This window comes from Balaenoptera borealis (assembly GCF_965194805.1).
Source record: "Balaenoptera borealis genome assembly, chromosome: 11".
Lineage (NCBI taxonomy): Eukaryota > Metazoa > Chordata > Mammalia > Artiodactyla > Balaenopteridae > Balaenoptera > Balaenoptera borealis.
The window spans coordinates 67393345-67415693 of NC_138868.1; the positions used below are offsets into that span (position 1 = coordinate 67393345).

At 37.0% G+C, this 22349-nt stretch overlaps 1 protein-coding gene across 3 annotated transcripts in view; it reads right to left on the minus strand.

The window, feature by feature from the left end:
- NOX4 (NADPH oxidase 4) overlaps nucleotides 1–20643 on the minus strand; it is a 146364-nt gene extending 125721 nt beyond the window's left edge. For 2 of the 3 annotated variants that reach the window (XM_082340468.1, XM_082340467.1), the window contains exons 1-2: nucleotides 19713–20643; nucleotides 17265–17360 (exon numbers count right to left, since the gene is read on the minus strand). In XM_082340468.1, the coding sequence (XP_082196594.1) occupies nucleotides 17265–17360; nucleotides 19713–19769 (153 nt within the window). In that variant the 5' untranslated portion in view covers nucleotides 19770–20643. The remainder of the gene's footprint in view (nucleotides 1–17264; nucleotides 17361–19712) is intronic. The other variant, XM_082340469.1, reaches the window with a different exon arrangement.
- Between the last annotated feature and the right edge of the window lie 1706 nt (nucleotides 20644–22349).

The window sequence follows — 22349 nt, forward strand, 5'->3', positions numbered from 1 at the left end:
TAACAAAATTCTGTTGAAATAGTTGACTCTAGAGAGGACTTGAAATCTACCTTTTCTGGTAAATTAACTTTCAAATGAACATTTTGCTCTCAGCTGGGAATTTTCTCAGCAATTTTAGGGAAATATAAAATGACATTCTACATGTAAATAGCTATGCAAAACTGGTATTCAAAGGGATTTGAAAAGGCCAGAGTAGTATTAATAGTAAGCTTTAATAATTGGTCCATTTTCTAGCTACCTCTTGGTGGGTCAACAATTAGTCATTTCCAGGAAAAAATAAAAATAAATATTACCATAGAGATTTATTAAAGAGTTTATATTCTGATTTGGCATTTTATGTTTGTCAAAAAGTATGTAAATTTGTATTCATTAAGGTCAATTTTATTGACTCTTTTCCTCCAAGGAAATATTTTTAATCAAACCAAATAAAGCCAATACAACACCTAATTCTTACATATTTTATAATCATAGAACTTAGCTCTTTCATGGGGCCTTACATATCATCCAGGCCAACGTTGTTGCCTCTATTTGCACTGTTAGTTCGTAAAGACACAAAGCACTAGAACCCAGGCCTCCGTTTATCCTCGCTGTTACTTCCCTGAGAACAGAACAGGACAGGTCACCCTCCAGAAAAGAGATGTGAATTCAGATGCCTTGTATAACTCTTTACAAACCATAATACTTTCTTACTCTTTCAATTGCTTAGCCTCTTATCCAACCAGTAGGTTTTCCTGTCATTTTGTGTAAATCTTTATCTAAGATTTCCATAATCTAACTACACATTGAAATCACTTGATGGACTATTTAAAAATAAACATATCTCTGTTGTACTACCTGAAATTCTGATTCCTTAGATCTGGAGTGGGGCCCTCAGGAGGTACAAGCAGGCTTGGCAATCACTGTTTTAGAATCCACTTTGAAGTCAGACAAACCTGAGTTTTAAGCACTTTTATTAGCTGTGAGGCCTTAGGTAATTTTCTTACCCTTTCTGTCTCATTTTCCTCATCTATAAAATGAAAATAATCACCCCAAAGGGTAATGGTATTCAATGAACATATATATACTAAGTGTGGTACCCAGCATATAGTAAGAAGTAAATAGAAGCTATCATCCTGGTCCCTGGCCATCCACAAATTAGGTCTAGTTACAGAATTTAAATGCTCTTATGGCATACTTTCCTGAAAATCACTCTTTCCAAGCCTGTCTTTTCATCCTCAGCTCTCGTTATAGTTGGAGCTATGGGAGCTGAGCTTTATTCCACTCAACTGTATCTAAAGAAGTCAAAGAGAGTTCTAGGTAACTAGTAGGTGTGCAATAAGTATATGGCGGATGATGAATGAGTGAGCCTCTAAGAGGATCCTTCAATGCCCTCATTTTGGAAATAAAGGAAAAAAGAATCAAAAGTGATTACCCAAGAGATCTGGTTAACATCCAGGACCAGAGCACAGGACCTGCTCTTGCCTGCACACCACATGTCCCAGGATACCAACTCTACCTCCACGCCCCCAGCACCCACCCTTCTAGAGACTGGGATCAACTGTATGCAACTGAGCAACACCCAGTTTGAAGGAAACCCTCAGGGCCACTGTAGCTCTCTGATAAGACTGGATAAGTCATCTAGTCCAACCTTCTTTTCGATCCAACTTGTATCAGAAGCCTGTAAATAAGCCAAACTGATGACACCATAAGGCCAGTCAGCTATACTTTTCTATTATATGACTCAGTTCAGCTCCTGGATGCATTACCCAGACCAGCTATTCCAAGCTTTCCCTGCGTATCTCAGTTGCCTACCCACAGCTCGTGCTGTGGCCATTACTTCGCTTTGTGATGGCTTTCCACCTCTTCCACCCACTTCCGTGCTAACTACCAGATGAACTCTTTATTATTCTTCAAGTCTCAGCCCAGGGTCATTTTCTCTCTTAGGCCTTGCTAGGGTCACACCCCCGACAGTATCCTCATTTACACCTCCACATTTTTCCCTTTTTCAAATACCCTGAAAAATTTGGAGCATCCTTCTCAAAGGTTCCCTTCTGCCTTTCACCATACCTCCTCTGGAACACTTAACCCACTATATTGTAATGGTTTACCTATTTATCATATCCTTATCTCTCCCACAAAGCTAGCAAGTGGCAGCATAGTAAGTGGACAAGCCCAAACTGCCTCTTACCCTTGGGAACCTCAAAAACGCATGGTCAATACTAAAGAAAATTATTTCAAAAAAATACTCCTCGGGGAAAATATTCCCTTAGCAGTGAAAGCCAAAGAAAGTAGTCATGAGACAAATACATGAACAAGAAGAGACAACCCCATAAAGTAGTCTATATGATTTCCAAGGCAATAGTAGGAATTTTTAAATTGTCTTTATAGTAACCAAAAGGGTTCATGGCAGAAAATCAGAACAATTTATTTTTCCTCTATCTATAAATCAAAACTGTGGTTCTAATTTAAATGTTTAGTTTGTACCATTAATATATTCTAATAGGGATATGAATTTAGAATATGATGAGCATTCCATGGGAGCAAGATTGCACTTAAGAATAAAAAAATGACATTTCAACGAAAGGCTACTTCAAAAGTGGATTACCTAACTATTTTGATAAGGTTTCATATGGAAACAATAATGAATAACATGTCATGAGCAACCAGAAAGTCGTTAATAATAATTGGAGTAATTATTTCTTAACATAATCCCAATACAGACTACCAATTCAGTGCTCTTGGGGTATATCCAAAAGCTCATGAATGTCCCTTCATGCCATAATAAAAAACTGTAATTCATTCCAAATAATCCTAGCTGGTTTCTGTCAACTAACTGCCCTGGAGACTTTTAACTATGATGTAATTTTTGACTCAAGTTGACCTTTCTTCCCATCTATAAACTGCTTTTTTTAAAAAAAACACTGTCTCTAAAAGAAGCTATCAGTTCCAAAGAAGGAAGCTGGGGGAAAAATTTTTTTTCCATATAGCTCAAGGGACCACCAAAAGTAGAGTGTCCATCCTGATACTTTATCCAGATATCCTTATGCTGAACTCAAATCTTCCCTTTTATATGTCATCATCCTTCATTCTACCTTTTCTAGAAATGAACTTTCTTCCATTTTCAGTGGGAATGTGGTCTTTCCTTAGAAATCTATTATGAATCAGAAGGAAATGTAGCTACTACAGAGAGAGAAGAAAGCAAGATGGATACATGATAGTTCTGTCCTGATTTTGCCTACCTTGTCTTTCCTGTACCAAAAGCCCAGAGAGCAGAAGAGATTCACTTCTAGACTATGTGTCTGTCTGGAAAAGTTAAACTTCAACATAAATGGCAGTCAGAACTGCATATGAACACGTTCATGGGTTTCTAAAGGCAACGCTGTCTAGTGAACAGTCACCAGATTAAAAGGTATGAAATTTTTACCACAGCTAACACCTGTGACCTCTACCAAGGTCACTTGTCTCCAAAACCTAGCACTGAAGAATTTAACAGAACAGTAATAAAAATGTCCTCCACTTTCCCTCATGGAATTGTTCTAAAAGGTAAAAACATATAAAGTAAAAATTATCTGACCTCTTTAGTTGACAAACATTATTAAAGTGGAATTTTTAAAATTCATCTATGACATCCTTGTGGATATTCACACTATCCCTTTTCCTCTACTCCTTTCTAAGGCCCAACAACAAGGGCCTCAAGAGTTACAGAGCATTTGATTGGACGTCATTGTTACATTTTCCTCCTCCTACAGAAATGATCCATGCACAGGGGAAAGCACTGAGGAGTGAAATGTATTTTGCAGAGATTGGTTGGCTTAAAAGCTGAGAAAGGCCTTGTTTCTCCTACATCACAGGTCCAGCATATCTGATCACAATTACTGAGTATTTAGCCACCTCTAAGCTACTCTTCATCAGAAACAATCATTCTTCTATCTTTCTTCTTCATCTTCACACCACTTTCAATTTCTCAATATTACTCCTAAAATTTGGAAGCCAAAACAGATATACTAGTAGTAACCTGTGCATATGGAGTAATTTTTGGAAGGAAACAATACTCATAGCAATGGCACCCATTCACTTGGTTAGAATTTTAATCAGAATATCCATAATGACATGTATTAAAACTCATATATTGAATATAGGATATTCAAAATTAAGATTTTTCTCGCATGTCTGTCAAGCATAACCTACTTTTAAACATATCTATTTTATAACTGCCGAACTCAATCCTGTGAGTTAATAACATTTTTAATTGAAACTATAAAAGTGTCTTTAAGTTCTGCCTTTGTCTTTGAAATACTAGCACTGTTAGCTAACTCAGCATCTTTTAACCATAACTTCCAAGTTTGAATCAAGTTCACTTTCTTTCAGTCTTTCTTTGAGGAAAAAAATATATATATGTAAATATAAAGATAAAGATATATATATATATATATACGCTGTCTCCAAGAAGTTATCAATTCTAAGAGTAAGAACTCTGGATGCATTAAAATGGCCCAAATACCTAACAGAATAGGTAAAGTAACAATGGACTGGATCGATGGATCATTTGTTACAGACCATTTACTTAAACTTCCTGATACACACATATTTAAGCATTAGACTCTTCTGACAAAGTCTTCAGTGTTTAATTGGTCAACTTAGAGTGGCCACACTAGTTCATCTGCTGGTAGAACAATACATTAAATCAAATACAAGATGATATATTGGTATAAGAGAGAAGATGTAAATAAAGTTTCATCTTTTTTTCCCTAAATACTAACATTAAATAAGACCAAAATATCACATCTTGGACTTTCTTAAAAAAGGAAAATAGCAAACCAAGGGTAAATTTCTAAGATACTCACTGCAGTACAATCTGTGATACAAAGAATAGAATTAAAAAGGCCAACAGTGGAGAAATATAAAACAAATTATCATACACATTATGGGATACTATGTAGCCATTAAAAATAAGATAAATTAAACTTGTGTAACGGAAATGAAATAATAATATCTGTGACATATTTTTGAATTAATAATATACATGCATATAAATGTTTATCTACATATACAGGCATAAATATAGATAGAGAAATTGACATAGATTATATATATATAGTTGGTTATCTCTTAGAAGTGAAGTTTCTAATTCTGTGTCATCAGCATTCAATATAGAATGATACATGTCCACACATTATTAAAAAATTTGCCAAATAAATGGTGAAGAAAGCAAACAGGGGCCTTGCACAGACCCATGAAGACAGTGTGCTGTGAACTAAGGTACATGTTTAAACACTCTGTACCTAACATCAGAAACATAGTTTTCTAACGCCTTTGTTTTTACAGAGAGGATTCACTGCTAGTGTCCTATAAAATTTGTCCTCTTCATGTGAACCTCAATCTTTGGTTTGCTTGATGGAAAGTTTAAAAAAGGCCAAGAAATTTGGAGCTAAAATTTGAAAACTACTGCCAATTGAAAAGCAATTAATTGTGAGCTTAAATATTTCTGAAACCATAATGAAGAAAAAATGTACACTGTAATTTGCAAACTATCTTTTTAAATACTTCAGAATTTATACATTGCACAAAATTAGACATTAACACTTCTCTTAGTTACTGGAAACTTTTAGTCATTAGCAAACATTTACAAGGAGATTGCAATATCAAAACATTCTTAACTTCAACAGTGTTTCCTGAAAGAAATGAGTCTAGAATTGTCATGAATTTGTCTACTATAACTTGCCATTAGAAAGAAGGGAAGTAATGCAATCTGTGGTCTTTACACTCATTTCTTTTTCATCTTACTTAATCCTCTCCTCAAAATAATAATAATAATAATAATAATCCGAAAAGAGGGAAATTAGGTTAAACTATGCCAAATTGCCATTTTTGTAAGTCAAAATGTTTCAATATTGAAATTTTCATGTAGTTCAATCTAATAATATAATTCTCAATTTAAAATTGAGGAAACTAGGTTTTGAAGATTTCAATAAAGATACAGTTATTGAGAGGTAAAGTCAAGATTTCAACTTAGGTCAATTTGTCCACAAAATCCATGTTCTTTTCACTACATTATACTTTTGCCATTGATACTCTGAAATTTTAACAGATATTACTTTTTATTTGAAATTTAAGCTAATAGTTGCTCCGTGCTAGGAAAAAGCAATAGCAGGCACTTGGTTTTAATAAGAATTAGGATGACTGTCACACAAGACTTTAACAAATTAAATTTTATATATATAAAATTTGTGGTTGAACAAAGTATATTTTCTTCTTTAACATGACACACTCAAGCTTTAAAACCAGTACAACTCTGGGCTTCCCTGGTGGCGCAGTGGTTGAGAATCTGCCTGCCAATGCAGGGGACACGGGTTCGAGCCCTGGTCCGGGAAGATCCCACATGCCGCGGAGCAACTGGGCCCGTGAGCCACAGCTACTGAGCCTGCGCGTCTGGAGCCTGTGCTCCACAACAAGAGAGGCCACGATAGTGAGAGGCCCGCGCACCGCGATGAAGAGTGGCCTCCACTTGCCGCAGCTGGAGAAAGCCCTCGCACAGAAACAAGGACCCAACACAGCCATGAATAAATAAATAAATAAATAAAAATTAAAAAAAAAAAAAAAAGAATGGAAGCCAACAGGAAAACCTATACACTGCTCGTGGGTTATTAGAGCCACAGCTTTAGAAAATGTACCCTGTAAAATGGAGCATTTACACATTAAAAAAAAATAAAAACAAAAAAAAAAACCCCAGTGCAAGTCTAAGACTAGTTTTCTTCAGGCAAACCAAAATTAAGGAAACCTTGTAGATCCATTATGATCCAGGAAACTAAACTTTTCCAAGATTTTCATTTGACTCATTTATCACTCTCTTAAGTTTTCAAAAATGTACAAACAAGATCAAAATAACAACAGTTCAATGATGGGTTCTACGTAGTCCAAGCTAAGGCCCAAACCCCAGAAAATTCTATTGTAGGTAACAAATGTAATACAGAGAATGCCCAACAACAAATGCCATTTCTCAGGTGGGAGAAGAACTTTCTTACTGAAGCTCTACATTCTTGTGGTTTAATATGTCATTTTTTTTTCCAGTTGGAATCCATTAGTATAGACCACTGATGATATTTGCTTGGTTTTCCCTTTAGATATTCTGAGCTATGGAAAAAGAAGAAAAGAAAAATGTATCTTCACCTATGTTTGCATAACTCTAAGCACTTTACAAATGTGCTTTGGAGCCTGTGCTTTTCAAACCAAAAGAATTAACAAAGCTCAAAGACTCAAAGTAACTTAACAAAAGTAACTTGGCCAAGGAAAATAAGTGAGAACTAAAAACTCTCTCATCACCCTATCTCATCAGTATTTTCAATAGACAGTTCGTATTTTCTTGCTCCACACTGTCTCTTCTTAGGGCATCCTTGAAATCCATGTTTCTATATGAGGTGGGGTGACGGGGAGTTCACTCAGGATAAAATGCTAATTGAAAGGCGCATAACAGAGGGTATACTGGGGGAAAGGAAGTCAACAAAGAGAACCAAAAGTATAGCACAGGTGGGGGGGGGACTTGAAATTTGAAATCGGCTATTTGATAACACTATCATAGGAAAAATGACTATAGTCAGAAAGGCATTTGCCATAGATCATTTCTTAAATTTATCTTGGTGTTGATGTACCTATTTTTAAAAACTCTCAGGTGTATAAGATGCTTTCACTTTATGTACATCATTCATCTCTTCTTGCCTTAAACTATATCAGACCTCTGGTATTCCTGATATGTGTCTGGAGACTCTAACAATTTCCAAATCCATGAAAATCATCAAAGCATGCAACTTTTCCCTATAAAATATGTGTTGGATTCATTTATCCACAGATAGGAGTCATTGTCAAATTCAACTTCCCAGCTTCTAAAAACGTAAACAAATTCTACTGATCATGGAAACACCATCTTCTTCTTTATCTACTTTTTCTTTAATCCCATTGCCAGAACTGAAAAGAAACTACATTTCACAAGACTATTTATTACATCGACATTTATCACATCACAAAGCTGCATTAACAGATGGATACTGGGCTTCCCTGGTGGTGCAGTGGTTGAAAATCCACCTGCCAATGCAGGGGACACGGGTTCGAGCCCTGGTCTGGGAAGATCCCACATGCCGCGGACCAACTAGGCCCGTGAGCCACAACTACTGAGCCTGCGCGTCTGGAGCCTGTGCTCCGCAACAAGAGAGGCCGCGACAGTGAGAGGCCCGCGCACAGCGATGAAGAGTGTCCCCCGCTTGCCGCAACTAGAGAAAGCCCTTGCACAGAAACGAAGACCCAACACAGCCAAAAATAAATTAATTAATTAATTTTAAAAAAAGACATGGATACTAAGAAGTAAGGTAAGCTCACTCCGCCTCTAGGTAATTTACTCTTATACTAAAGTCTCACTCTTAGTTCATGCCTCGGCAATTATTAATTACAACGTGTCACAGCCCTTTAAGATCCCACTTCAATAATCAATACTGGAGTAAAGCATATTAGATGTTAAGGGCCACTTGTTGCTTTTCTGTCATGAAAATGAAATCTTCTCATTTCTTTGTCCAAACTGTCCTTTACGACTCCCAAAGGAGCTCTGTTAGAGTACCAATGGCTGGAGCCTTAAAAGCTGGGAGGAATGAATAGGAGACAGAAATAATATGTAATAATAACCATTATTTTTTACCTCTGTGATGCTTTCAATTCCTCAAAGTAGTTGCCTGTTAAGTCATACCTAATCCTCAGTACAACACTCTGAGATAAGTGGGATCATTTCATCATGTTTTAATGGGAGTACAGAACAGTTACGTGAATTGCTGTATATGAATATGAAGGATGAGAGAAAAGGGGAGGAAAGAGGAAAGCTGGCATTTTTGGAACTCATTACATAATAGGCTTTGTGCAAGGTACTTTAATCCATGAGCAAACTCTTTATAATTTCTTGTTTTAGCTTCCTCTTTTGTAATAGAACCTACCTTGTAGACTAGTCAGGACTCTGACACTGAATGTATAAAGAATTTATCATGTCTGGCCCATGAGAACATTTCAGTGAATGTTGGCTCTAGCTATTATTGCGGTTATTTCTTTTAATTTTCTTTAAGGTTCACAGTCATCTTGTGAAATAGGCATTATTTCCCTGTTTATCTGCTGAAGACTCCAAAATTCAATGAAGATTAATACAAGCTTTTCTGAATGAAATGCATTCTACCTCAAGATAAAATTCCACTCAGCAATCATAACCAAGTTGCTACAAATTTTGTGCCAATTACAAATAGCAACTGATAGGCTTCCTTTGTCCACAAGGATCAGGGGGGCAGCCAGAGGTCAAAGGAAAGGAAAAGTCTCTCTGTCTTAATGCCATCTGCCAGATGCTCAGCAAATTCCTTCCATCTTTATATTTCTCTGAATTCCTTTTAATATTTTTATTGATAAACATAAATAATTTCTATTACTATTTACTATTAATAGTATTAATACCATTAATGCTAAATAATATTACTTAATATTTATAGTAATGCTATCTTTTGCTAAGCACATATGCACCAAGAGCTAAACATTTCACTTGCATTTTCTCAGGGAATCTTCACAACTAAACAAAGAGGAAGATGAATTAAACTTAGTCTCAGAGAAGTAATTTGCCAAAATCATAAAGGGAGATAAATGCCTGAGCCAAGGTTCAAACTCATATCCATATAGCTCCAAAGCTTATGATATTGTCAATAAGGAATTAAGGATGATTGATTTTCCTCCACAGAATTACCTAGGCATTTTTAAAGTCAATTTTATGATCAACACAATACTTAGCATGATGAACTAGAAACACTGACTAGAGTTTGAAGACCTACTGTCCACATTAAACTTTGCACTGAGTCCATAAAGAAGGCATTTCCCAATACTAAATCTGTCTATTGAATGAGATAAATGAGCTAGAACAATACCTAAGGTACCTATAACATTCTGCAGTTCTACAAGCTTCATTCCCTCAGGCTGAGTGATCCCTAGGAAAAAGCATACAGCCTCCAGGATTATGAGGAAATAAATTTCTGTTGTTAAAGCCACCCGGTCTGTGGTCCTTTGTTATGGAAGCCTGAGCAAATTAATGCAGTAGGAATCAGTTAGGATGAGGTGTATAAGTCTGCTTCAGGTTTAAGAATAATCTATACACTATATTCTTACATTTACTTATTAATACAAAAACACACAAACATACATACAAACAGTCTTACCCAGAGCCACTGTGGTGGGATGCATAAGAACCTTGGATAGGAGTAGAAAATTGCAGGCTCTAACCCTCTGTGTCTCAGAAACCTCCCTGGAGGAGCAGCGTGATTGAGGGTGTGGTCTTAGTATGAGACAAATGTGGGCTCAAATTGGGCTTCTCCAGCTGTTAGTTGTGTGACCTGGGGGAAGTTACCTAACCACTCAGAACCTGTTTCTCAATTCTGTAAAAAGTGATCATTCTTATCCTCCAGTGTTATTATAAGGATTAAATTAAATATGTAAGGATTAAATGAGATTATAAAAGAGCAAAGAACTAACTGTGTCTGGTACATAATATGTGATTAACAAATGGTTATAGTTGTTATTAGGTTGAATCACATCAATGGCTGCTATTGGATTATTTTTGTTCTATCGAAATGACAATTCCATATGGTTCAGCCTACAGTAATACTAATGTTGCCTAGAGGCAGAAGAGCCCAATGGTTAAGAGTACAAGTTCTAGAATTAGGATGTTTGGGCTAGAGATCTGGCTCTGTCACTCACTAGCAAGTTACAGAGCTTCTTTAATTCAATTCTTAGCTGCAAAATTAAGAATTAAAAATATCTACTCCATAGGAGGGATGAAAAGATTAAATAAATTTATCCAAGCAAAGCTCTTAGACTAATACCTGGTACTTAGTCCTCAATGAATGTAATCAATGTAATTGATACTATTAATAATAAAATGAAGGAAGTAGATTTGAAAATCTCAGAAATTAATTCCAAATTCCAATTCTATGCTATTTTGGATGGTATTGATAAAAGAGAATTATACAGTGGGTATTTAGGTGAATATAACAAAGAGGTTAATCATGGTGCTAAAATTCTGCCAAACATCATGGAATCAGAAAAAATTTAAATAAAAATAAATCTCATAACCCTTAACAATTTGTCAAAAACAACTGTAATACTGGAAATATATGTTATCTTGGGTGTAAATCAATAATTTTCCATAACTTCTTAAATTGCTAAACGTCATTGCTAAATATCATTTCACATAAGATGAACAACTAGTGGTCTACAGAGTATGGGGTTTAATGTGTCTTGCATATATCTATAGAGTTGTTAATTATAACAGGCTGAATATTGGACTGAGAGAAGCAATGAACCAGGATAGTGACCAAGCCACTAATTGAGTGAGTAATAATGAGCAAACCACTTCAACCTCATATTTCTATTTGGGAAAATGAGGAAGAAATCTAAGTAAAGATTACAAAGCTCTCTTTCAAGTCTAAAATTATATGAGTCTCTATTGTAAGTGGATTAAGTACATAACGATTGCATCAATGTAATGTAACTCATTTCACCTGTCAATAAACAAGAAGTAAATTGTTTTCAATCGCAGAATGTTAAGAATAAACACAAATAAACAAACAAAACCAACTTATTTAAAAGTATCCTCTGAATTGAAACCACAGTATTCTGTGCAATAGAAGGAAAGAGTTAATGATCAAGCCTTTTCTGAAAATGACAGGAGGCATACAGGAGGCATATATTCCTTCTCAGCAGAATTAAATTCTGCCAGCTGTAAAACCAACGGTGACTTAAAATCCTAGGTCTGTTTGTCCAATCTCCAACCTTAAGAAACTCACATGACAGCAGACTTCTGTCTCTGAAAAATGTTAATTATGATACAACTCTTAGGACTCTTGAGAGGGTAAATTGTTAATGTTTCTAAATCACTTGAAGCATAATGATTGACCAAAGAAAGATCATCATTGTAAGATTAGAAAAAACCTCAATGCTCACAACTTTCTTCTTCACAACTTCTTACTGAGATACCAATCAACATAGGTATCTCAATAAGAGTTTAAAAACAAGAAAGAAAAGATCTTCATGACCATGTAGCAAATCTAAAAGAATAATTGTGAGATGAAGCAAAAAAATTAAATTCTCATCATGGCACCATGAGAAAAACTAGGTTTTTTCCCCCAAATGTTAGCTTTGGGGAAAAATATATAAAACAAAGACTAATTGAATCTGGTACCATAAAATGCATTCTCTTCGCAAACTAAAATGTTTATATCAATTAAATTATATCCTTTAATTGTTAAAATGTCAGAAATAGAACTCAGAAATAGGTGAACATGAATATGAAGGCTTCTATAGGTAGTATCCTGAATTAAACTGCCCCAACATTTCAAAAAATTTAGGAAACTGAATTTCTCAGAGTCTGTCACAACATATTAGTATTTGCTATTAAAGTACTAAATACATTTTCCATTCTTTGAAAATAAATAAATCAAAGACAGATTTCAACTTAAGTAATCAATGGAGTCCTTTGTTTAAAACATCGTTATGGGAAGGTAAGGAAAGTTATTGTCTGGTTTGTTTGTTTGGGTGTTTGTTTTGGCTTTCCTCAAAAGACTTCTTTTTCCCTCTTAGCTAATTTTAAGATTCCAATATTCACAGCATGTCATAATTAAACATCTCCTAGGAAGTGCACAGTCTGATTAGCACATTAACTCAGGCATAAACCAGCCGTGACCATGTTGCCTCCAGGCCTGGGTCAGCCTAGTCTGGGAAAAAACAATTCTGATGAAAACTCCTACTAAGACATATTAAATCCCAACATTATTTTATCTTCCATCATTTAAGATCTTCTTTTCCCTTAACCCTTAATTTTGGTCTGAGGACAGTCACCAAGGCTACTAGTAATAAAAATGGATACTCCAGTTCTGAATTTTACCTTCATTCTCAAAGGCTCCCACCCCAGAAAGCTAGGAAGATTAGGGAGAAGTCAGAGATATTTTTATAGTTAAATGCCAATAACTAGAGTGCACAACTTCCTACCCAATGTTAATTCCTGTTCAGGAGAGAGGGAACAAGAGGACTACCCATATGCTGATGTCTTTTTATTGGGCTGATTGGTTGCCTTAAAGCAAAACGATAAATGCATTTATTTGGCCATGAAGGTAGGAAAATCTCCCCCCACCACAGCCAACACATATACTGTCCAAAATGGTAGCCACTAACCACACATGGCTATTGAGCATGTGAAATGTGTCTAGGGCCACAAAAGAACTGAATTTTTAGGTTCATTGATTTCATTAACTTAAATTTTTTTTGAAGATTTTTTTCATATGGACGATTTTTAAAGTGTTTATTGAATTTGTTACAGTATTGCTTCTGTTTTATGCTTTGGTGTTTTGGCTGCCAGGAATGTGGGATCTTAGCTCCCTGACCAGGGATTGAACCCGCACCCCGTGTATTGGAAGACGGAGTCTTTAATCACTGGACTGCCAGGTAAGTCCCTTAATTCAAATTTAAAAGCTGATATTCATTTGTGTTATAGGAAAATCTTTAAATATGTTTGGAACAACTTGGGTATGTGAATCCACTTTTTCATCTGTAAAATTTTATGAAATTTAAACACAGGTCAAGTATTTCTGATGAAAATTTAGTGACTGAATTGTGATGTACATAAGTGTAAAATATACACTATATTTCAAAGAACAGGCAAAAATATTGTAAAATATCTCAGTAATAGTTTTAAAAAATACTAACCACATGTTGAATGCTTCAGTCTATTACAGTACTTTGGATATATTATTTTAAATAAAATATATTGTTAAAGTTAAATGCCACTGGCTTCTTACTTTTTTGAATTACTACTGGAAAATTTTAAATTACATGTGACTCACATTATATATCTATTGGGCAGCACTGATAAAGAGTAATACTAACCAGTGACATAAATATCTGAGATGGGCCAGTGAAGTGGTTTAGAAAATCTGTGTAGAACGAGGAAAAAGCAAAAGGCCAGACAGCACTGCATTCAAATTCTAGCTTTGACACTGACCATCCAAAGGAACCTGAGCAAATCATTCATTCAGATTCCTCAGCCTATACTTCCCCAGGTGCAAATGGGAAGAATAGTTTCCTAGCTTAAACACAGCATTTGTAAAGTGACTAGTATATCATCAGTATAAATAAACAGTTGAATAAATCATCTTTCAATAGAAAGCAGAGATGTCAGACCACCACTACAAAGAATTTACTGCTTCTGAATGTCTATGTCTTCCTGCAAATGAGCTATATCCTGTGGACCCTTTATTCCTATAATACTAGTCCAACTTTATTATTACCTTACATTTTACAGATGAATAACAGCAACCTTAGACTAAAGGCTATTATCAAAATGTTCAACAAATGGAAGTACTGTTTCCATTTGTGTTTTAAAGTGGTAGCAATCAAATTCATTTCCAAAAATACCATCATAATTTTTATGAACTTAAAATTTACCTAAAAGGGACTTATAATATCAAAGTACCTATGTCCTTTTCAGGATTTCTACAGTTCTATCACGGTGGGACCATGTTCTTGTGAGTGTTTGGTAGGCTCTAAGAAAACCTGCTCTAAGGCATTAAGTTCATAATATATAGTTATTAAACATGTAAAACATGGGAGCCTGCAATATTTATTTTAAAATTAATTATATCTCATTGTTATACTGTATTTCTTTGCAATTTGAAAAATGCCTGCAAATTCTTATACTATGCAACAATGCCACAATCATCAAAAGATTAGAAAAGATAAGCCAAGGACAAATAAAATTAAATACTCCTTCATTAAACAAATAGTCAAACTATACATAGAGTTCCTTTTTCAGTAAAAGTACGGATGATATCTATTCCAAATGGTGTAGATAAATTAATGACTAGAAAATTCAGATAGGTGATTACTGAAAAGTGAGACATTTGTAAGTCATCCTTCTTCCTTCGCCATGATGCCAAGAAGAAAAGCTATTCCTTTCCACTATGACTCTTCATAAAATGTTGACTCCTGACTTGATGGGTTAAGGGTCAACTCACTGTGATCATTCTTATGTTTCCATGAAAACTAATTTACGACCTTTCTCTCCTTCAGTCTGCCTCTTGCATTTTTTACTCATAGTCTTCCATTGAATCCTTTTATCATTTTTGTCTTCATTCAACTGATTAATATTTATTGAGCCCCTACTATGTGCCAGCTATTCTGTAGGCCTCACCATTGAACCTCACTAGCCTGTCATATTATTCAAACAAAACCACTGAAGTGGGATGAGGTAGAGAGAGGTGAAACATATATATTTTTAATTAGTTGGGTTATATATGTGTGTGTGTGTGTGTGTGTATTCTTCATATCTGACTTGTCACCAAAATAAATTTGAAGCTGTTACACAGCATCCAAATTCATAAAAAATTAACTTGTTGGTTTCCAACATAATTAATTTTTAAATAAGTTATCATTTTAGCTTATACAATGTCATAGAGCTGAAATCCAAAGTTCAATTATGACGTTCCAAGTTGTCTAGGCTTAGATTTTATATTATTACAACTACGTCCTGATCAAGATTTACCATTTTTTAAAGGCAAATTTTACCATCCTAACTTTCAAGAGTTTTCTCCAAGTTGTTTATAAGTTATATAATAGGTCAGATATAGCTCTCACTGAAAAACCTCATGTTTGCTAATTTATACCTAAGGGGGAATTTCTAGGAAACAAAGTAACATGATAGGCCAGTAAACCTTTCTGTGCTCCTTAGAGAAAATTTTTTCTTAACTTGTTTATTGAATTAGTTGTTGGAGTTTCCATTTGATTGTAAGCAACCTGAGGGCAAAGGGGAGGTGTTACTCTCTATGTGCCCATTTGAAAAGTAAAGGTTTCATGACAGTTTTCTGGATGGCTGGATGTCAGGTTAGTTGGACAAAAGAAAGAAATGTTCAGATTTAGGAATCTGCAATAAAATGAGTTTTATCTTTGAGACTATTTTTATCAATCCATCAGTTGAAAACACAGATGTTGGGTGATTATGATGTGTCAGTGTAGGTCATCAAATTGTAACAAATGTATCACTCTGGTGTGGGAGATTGATAATGGGAGAGGTTATGCATGTGTGGGGACAGGAGAACATATGGGAAATCTCTGTGCCTTCCCCTCAATTTTACTGTGAACTTTAAACAGCTCTAAAAAAAAATTCTTTAAAAAAACAGTTGTTAAACTTTAAAAATATCAACTGTGTGAACAACCGATAACGAAGACAGTACCTTACTGTATAAAATGAAATATAAATCAATTAATTCAGCCTCAATTGATTGCAATCTTAATATGTGCCAAGCACTACTATAGGAGCTGAGGTTTAAAGATAAATGAGATCTATAACTGTAAAGCAGGAAATGGAAGGCTGGTTCCACTAAATTCATCTGAACTAATCAGAATTTTAAATAGTCATTAAACCATGAAAAAAAATGCATCTCCTATTTAGAATGTATTTTCTTCCCCAATGAAAAGGAATGACAAAATCTGCTTTTTCAGATGCCCTAAGATTTTTCAATATGTTTTATATCTTTTGCTTTTGCTTAGAAAAAGCTGTCTCCTTGTATTGTACAAAAAAGATGTCTTCAGTGCCACTGCCTTTTGTTCAGGAGACAAGTAGGGAGGGGAAGGAGAGGAAGAATAAGAACAGAAACATCATGGAATGGAGAGAAGAAAAATATCGACATGAGATAAATCAGAGCAAAGTTTTGCACAGTATCGTTCTCCTATTAGACCAGAACACTGGCACCATAAGCAGCCATTAACCTAGGGCAAGCAGCTGAGAAATGCCCAGCAGTGAATAACCGCCTGAGACACATACTTTGTGAGAACTGACAGTAAAAGGAAGCAGTGCAGAAATTCTCTGTAAGTTGATGGGCGGGCTGAAGTCTTGATTAGTAAAAACTAAAATCCTGTCATGGGTTGGTCCTCCAAGTGAAGGAGACCTCAGGACACTTTGCAGCTGGCAAGGAGAAGCACTTTTCTCAGATACTGCTAGCCCAACAGTTCACTTTAGAAGATACTATCTTTGGCTCTTAAAAGAGTCAATCGTTTTAACTTGGACCCGTGTAAACGATAAATCATGAAAACTTGACCCCTTTAGAGAGTAAAAAACGTTTCTGAAATGAACAACCCACACAATGTTTCTTTAATGAATGTAAAAACTGACCAAGCTTTGTAGCATCCTCTGCCCACATTAAAGCCATTCCACAGGTCACCCAAGTCCCACTTACCCCCAACATCTGGTGGAGGTAGTGATACTCTGGCCCTTGGTTATACAGCAGGAAGGTTTTCCAGAAAAGCAGGACATTCAGGGACAGCCAGATAAGCTAAATCATACAAAGGGTGAGAGGAAAAAATTAAAAATAAACATTACCTGATGAATGGAAACCTCAAGTACATTCATTGGACACAGTACTTCCAATGGAACCTCAATTAGTCATTGCAAAAAAGCATTATTGGAAGAGAACTTGGGAAATTTATTCTCCTCCGGGCTTTCAAAATAATTACTGAGAACCTACTCATGTTTCAAGCCCAGGGAAATAAGAATGAGCAAAAACAGAAATGTACCTGCCTTTGGGGAGTTCACATTTTATGAGAGAAATAGACATTAATCAAATAAACTCATGAAAAAATATATAAATACAGGCTATCAGGCTGTGCAATGGCCCAGGGGTAGGGGTTGATGGGGGAGGCTGGTGAACTCAAAGGGCTGAGAAAAGGGTTTCAATCTCCTCTCTAACAAATTCAATGGAAGTTATAATGCTCTCCAAAGCCTTTCCTATCCTGATGTTTTTTATGACTCTAAAACTCATATTATTTAACATGGATTGCAATAGTTAAGGCTTAAGACTTTTATGATATGTTTAGAAAGTGAAGTGAGACTAGGAAAGAAGTCCAATCTTATTTCCTTAGCATTTCAAAGCTGTTTGAGGATGCAACCAGAAACATGCAAGCAGGTATTAAGATAATTTTTTGGGCCTCCTGGGACACTTCTATTTAAAACTTTAAGAACCATAAAATAATGCAAACATCCAGGAATTATTCTGTTAATGGCTGCATTCAGGAAATGCCACACAATAAAAAGACAAATAATATAAATAATAGACAAGCCCGTCCTTTGAGAATGTGTACTGTCTTAGCAGCACATTGGTAAATTCCTACACACCTCAGATTATTGGGGGGAGTTGCCAACCATGGCTTCATTTGGGGTCTAAAGTTTTACAGCTCAGAACACAGGGAAATTCTAGTTCAACAATGACTAAATGGCGTAGAGGAGGAGCATGGGTATTGTCTTCTGGGGATCTACTACTTAATGCCTCCGAGACCTTGGGCAAATTTGTTACTGTTCATGTGCTTCAAATTCTTCGTGTACAAAATTAGGATGAAGTCAAGAATGGGCCTACCTATCTTACAGAATAGATCTGAGGATAAAATAATGAAAAATAATCAGAGAGGGGAGCGAGAGAGAGGGAGGTGGGGGGAGGAGGAAATGTAATGAGTTTCTGTAGAAGCTGAAGGTAATCAGTATTTCTTACAGCTATTTTTGTGTTAAAAGTAAATTTTCTTTAATCAGCACAGCAATGGTATTTTGGTTTATTTATTTGTTTTTCATTTTAAAAATTGTCCTTACTTGCAGTAAAATTTGCATAGTCTGTGTTGGTTTCCATTTAGTTTTTGCTTTTTGAAATTTTATTTGTCTATGATATTCAGAAGTTTGGAAAAGGGTTCTATGCAGGGCAATTTCAAACAAAAGTTCATTATCATTCAGTTTTATTCAACAAACTTTTATTGAGCCTCTTCAGTCTGGCATTCTTAAATTGCCTTCTCATTAGCAAGCCTTATTTTCCAACAAAGTATCTGATCCTTGAGGGCTTCAGCTTCTTCAGTATTTCTCAGGGAATTGACCCAGCTGTGTGAGTGCACAGTAGACATTCCTAAAGGCCTGAATCAGAAGATGGTCTTTCCCAGTCTCACTTCACTTTCTAAACATATCATAAAAATCTTAAGCCATAGCTATTGCAATCCATGTTAAATAATATGAGTTTTAAAGTCATAAAAAACATCAGAATAGGAAAGGCTTTGGAGAGCATTCTCAATTGACCAGCAAGCTGAAAACCACTCAGAGGAAAACCTATCTGACCTCACGCAGCCCCTGCACACCTGAGATTAAGCATTTGGGATGCAAACAGGTCTCCTAAAGATCGCAGATATCCCCTTGCAGGACAAAATGAGACTAAGAAATGAGCGACATCACCACGTCCCGGGCGTTGCATGTTGTTAAACTTCCAAAAATATCAATTGTATGAACAATAGATAATGAAAAATAGGACTTTGCTGTATAAAATAAAACCAACAGAAGCAATCTGGAAAAAGAGCAAAGTGGGGGGAAAGATGTTTAAATGGTTAAGGAAGAAGCTGTGTTCACTAACAGCGATCTCTTCTCCCTTCCTCCACATCCGCTCTCCCATCAAAGTGTAGGAAAGTTGCCCAGCACTTGGAGGAAGGGAGGAAGCGGATGGTTATTATCTCCAGGTATTCCCGGCAGAAAGTTTTTGTTAGTTGAGAATGTTTGCGTTAGAGGCAAAACTTCCAGCTTCCCACCCGCGCTCGCTCAGAGAATGAATCAAAATCGCTGTCCCAGAGACAAAACGCCGGGAGAGCCTCGCCCGCCATCCTACCAGGCAGAGGTGTTTAACCCCTTCGTTGGCCAGCCAGCTCCTCCAGGACACAGCCATGCCGCCGGCCCCGCCGCGCCGCGCTCTCCGCCCGCCAGCCCGACAAGCAGCGGCGGCCGCCGGGGCAGCGGTTACAGTGGTGCGGCCTGCGGGGCGGGGTGGGGACGGAAGGTCAAAGACTGAATGGAAGCCCGGCGCCGGCGCCGCGCCAGGCCGGGCGGGGTATGCGCCCCGGTGCCGGGTCTCCCGAGCGCCGCGGACTCGGCCCTCGCTGGGTCTGCGCTGCGCCCTCCGGCCGCCAGGACCCCCTGCGCCGAGCGCGCGCTCCCCGGCTGCGCGAGTCCGCCCCGCCGCGCCGGCCCCTTTGTCTGGGGGCGAGCCTGTTGCTGTGGCTGCCGCAGGGCAGGATGTCCTGGGCTGGGATCTAGAAGGCGTCCCCCAGCAGCCTCAGCCCGGCCTGCCCGGCTCCGAAAGACCCACCAAGATGTGGAGACTGGTACTCAGACATAGAGTGACACCCTCGCTGCCCCCTTGGACACACACACACACACACACACACACACCACACCTAGTCCTTTTGGACTGGTCGTTCCCCCCGCCCCCAAAGGTTCCTCTCAGAGAGCCTTGGTAAGGAAATTTGAGCCGGAAATTGTCTTTTGTGTACTAGCGTCCCCCTTCTCCTGCCCATCCTCAGCAACTCATCCCACCCCCAAACAAACGCCCCCGTCACAACCCTTACCTAAAGCCTCCCTCTACCTCCCGCTTCCTACCCCCCATCCCTGACACCGATGCAAAGCTTTTAAGAAACTTCTGAATAAAGAGCCCTGGGGAGAATGAGACAGTGGTAATGATTGCACAACTTTGTGAATGTACTATAAACCACTCAATTGTACACTTTAAACATGTGAATTTTATGGTATGTGAATTACATCTCAATAAACCCATTATTTTAGAAAAAAATAATAATAATAAAAAAATAAAGAGTCCAGGGGAGTTAATGGTTAAAACTGACGTAATTCTCAGGGGCTCTAGGGAAGCTCAGATTCACTCTATTTAGAAATGTGCGTTTTACTACCTAGTATCAGAGTCTGTTAAGTAATAAGAATCCTCTCAAACTTGTACCAGAGGCCCGGTGAAGGGTGATTAAAGTGTAGAATATTCACAGGCTACCTAGCCTACACTGCAGCATATCAGTAGCAGGGAAAAAACAAAAAATCATGCATGTGAAAGAATGTCCAATGCAAAGTAAGTGTTGGATAAATGTTTGTTAAATCAGGAACTTTCTCAACTCTAGCAACTAATAAGTGGCAGAAAATGTAAACCACTAGTAGCCTAATCGCATGGCTTTCAAGCTCTTTTTTATTTTAGCGAAATACATTTTACAACATGTGCTATGATATATAATTATATGAAATTATAATATATAATGTATAATTTCATAAAAATCATACTTCCTTTACTACATGCAATGTACTTATCTCAATTAATCTCGTGAACTGATTAATGACTGCAACCCCCAGTTCAAAACACAAATAAATCAGTATCAGATCCCAGTTAGAATTCACAAAGTGCTCTAATAGTCCTGCCATCTCTTTGACATATGACTTTCCTGTTTCAGGCATGATCTAAACCTGAAAACTGCCTCAGATCTTTCTGGGGCTAGGGAGTGTATTATTTATGAATAACACCCTGTTCTTCTTGACCATGTGATACCTGAGGACAAGAAAAAGAGCACAGGGGGCACCCAGGGGTGTCACCACTGGAGGCAGGTCAGATTCTGGGACGCGCTGGTATTCCTCAAATTCCCCCGTAAGAAACCATCCTCCAGTCACAATTTCAATCGATAGGAGTTGGGGAGATACTGGCACAATGGTCTGGTTCTTCTCATGAGTTGAGAGGAGGGACGCAACTGAAGAACAGTAGAATAAAAGACAATTTTTTAAAAAGTTTAACTACTTCCAAAAAAAAAAAAAAAGACGAAAATAATGGATCCAGCTCTTACTATGTACTTACTGTGTCAGCCACTGTCCTGGGTACTTCATGTACAAAATCTCACTTCATTCTCATAACAGCTCTGCATGTGGATGTCAGTGCCCTTACTCCAGAGTTGAGGAAACCAAAGCTAAAAGAGATTAAGAAACTTGCCTGAGCAGGTGGGGAGAATGGGCAGACGTTGGTTAAAAGGTACAAACTTCCAGTTATAAGATGGATAGTTTGGGGAGATCTAATACACAGCATGGCGATTATAGTTAACCATATTGTATTATATACTTGACAGTAGCTTAGTGAATAGATCTTAAATGTTCTCTCCGTGCACACACACACACACACACACACACACACAAATGGTAGCTATGTGAGGTGATAGAGGTGTTAGCTAAAGCTCGGATGATAATTATTTCCCTATATATAAATGGATCAAATCAACATGACGTACACTTTAAACTTAGACAATGTTGCATGTCAATTACATCTCAACAAAGCTGGAAAAACATGTTAACTGGAAGAATACGAACATCGCAATAAAGATGAAGAACAATAAATTAAAAGAGAAGAGAAATCTGTCTGAGATGACAAAACAGGCTTTTGCTTATAGTTCAAAAAAGCCCATAATCAGATCCTTTTTTGAACTCTTTTGTA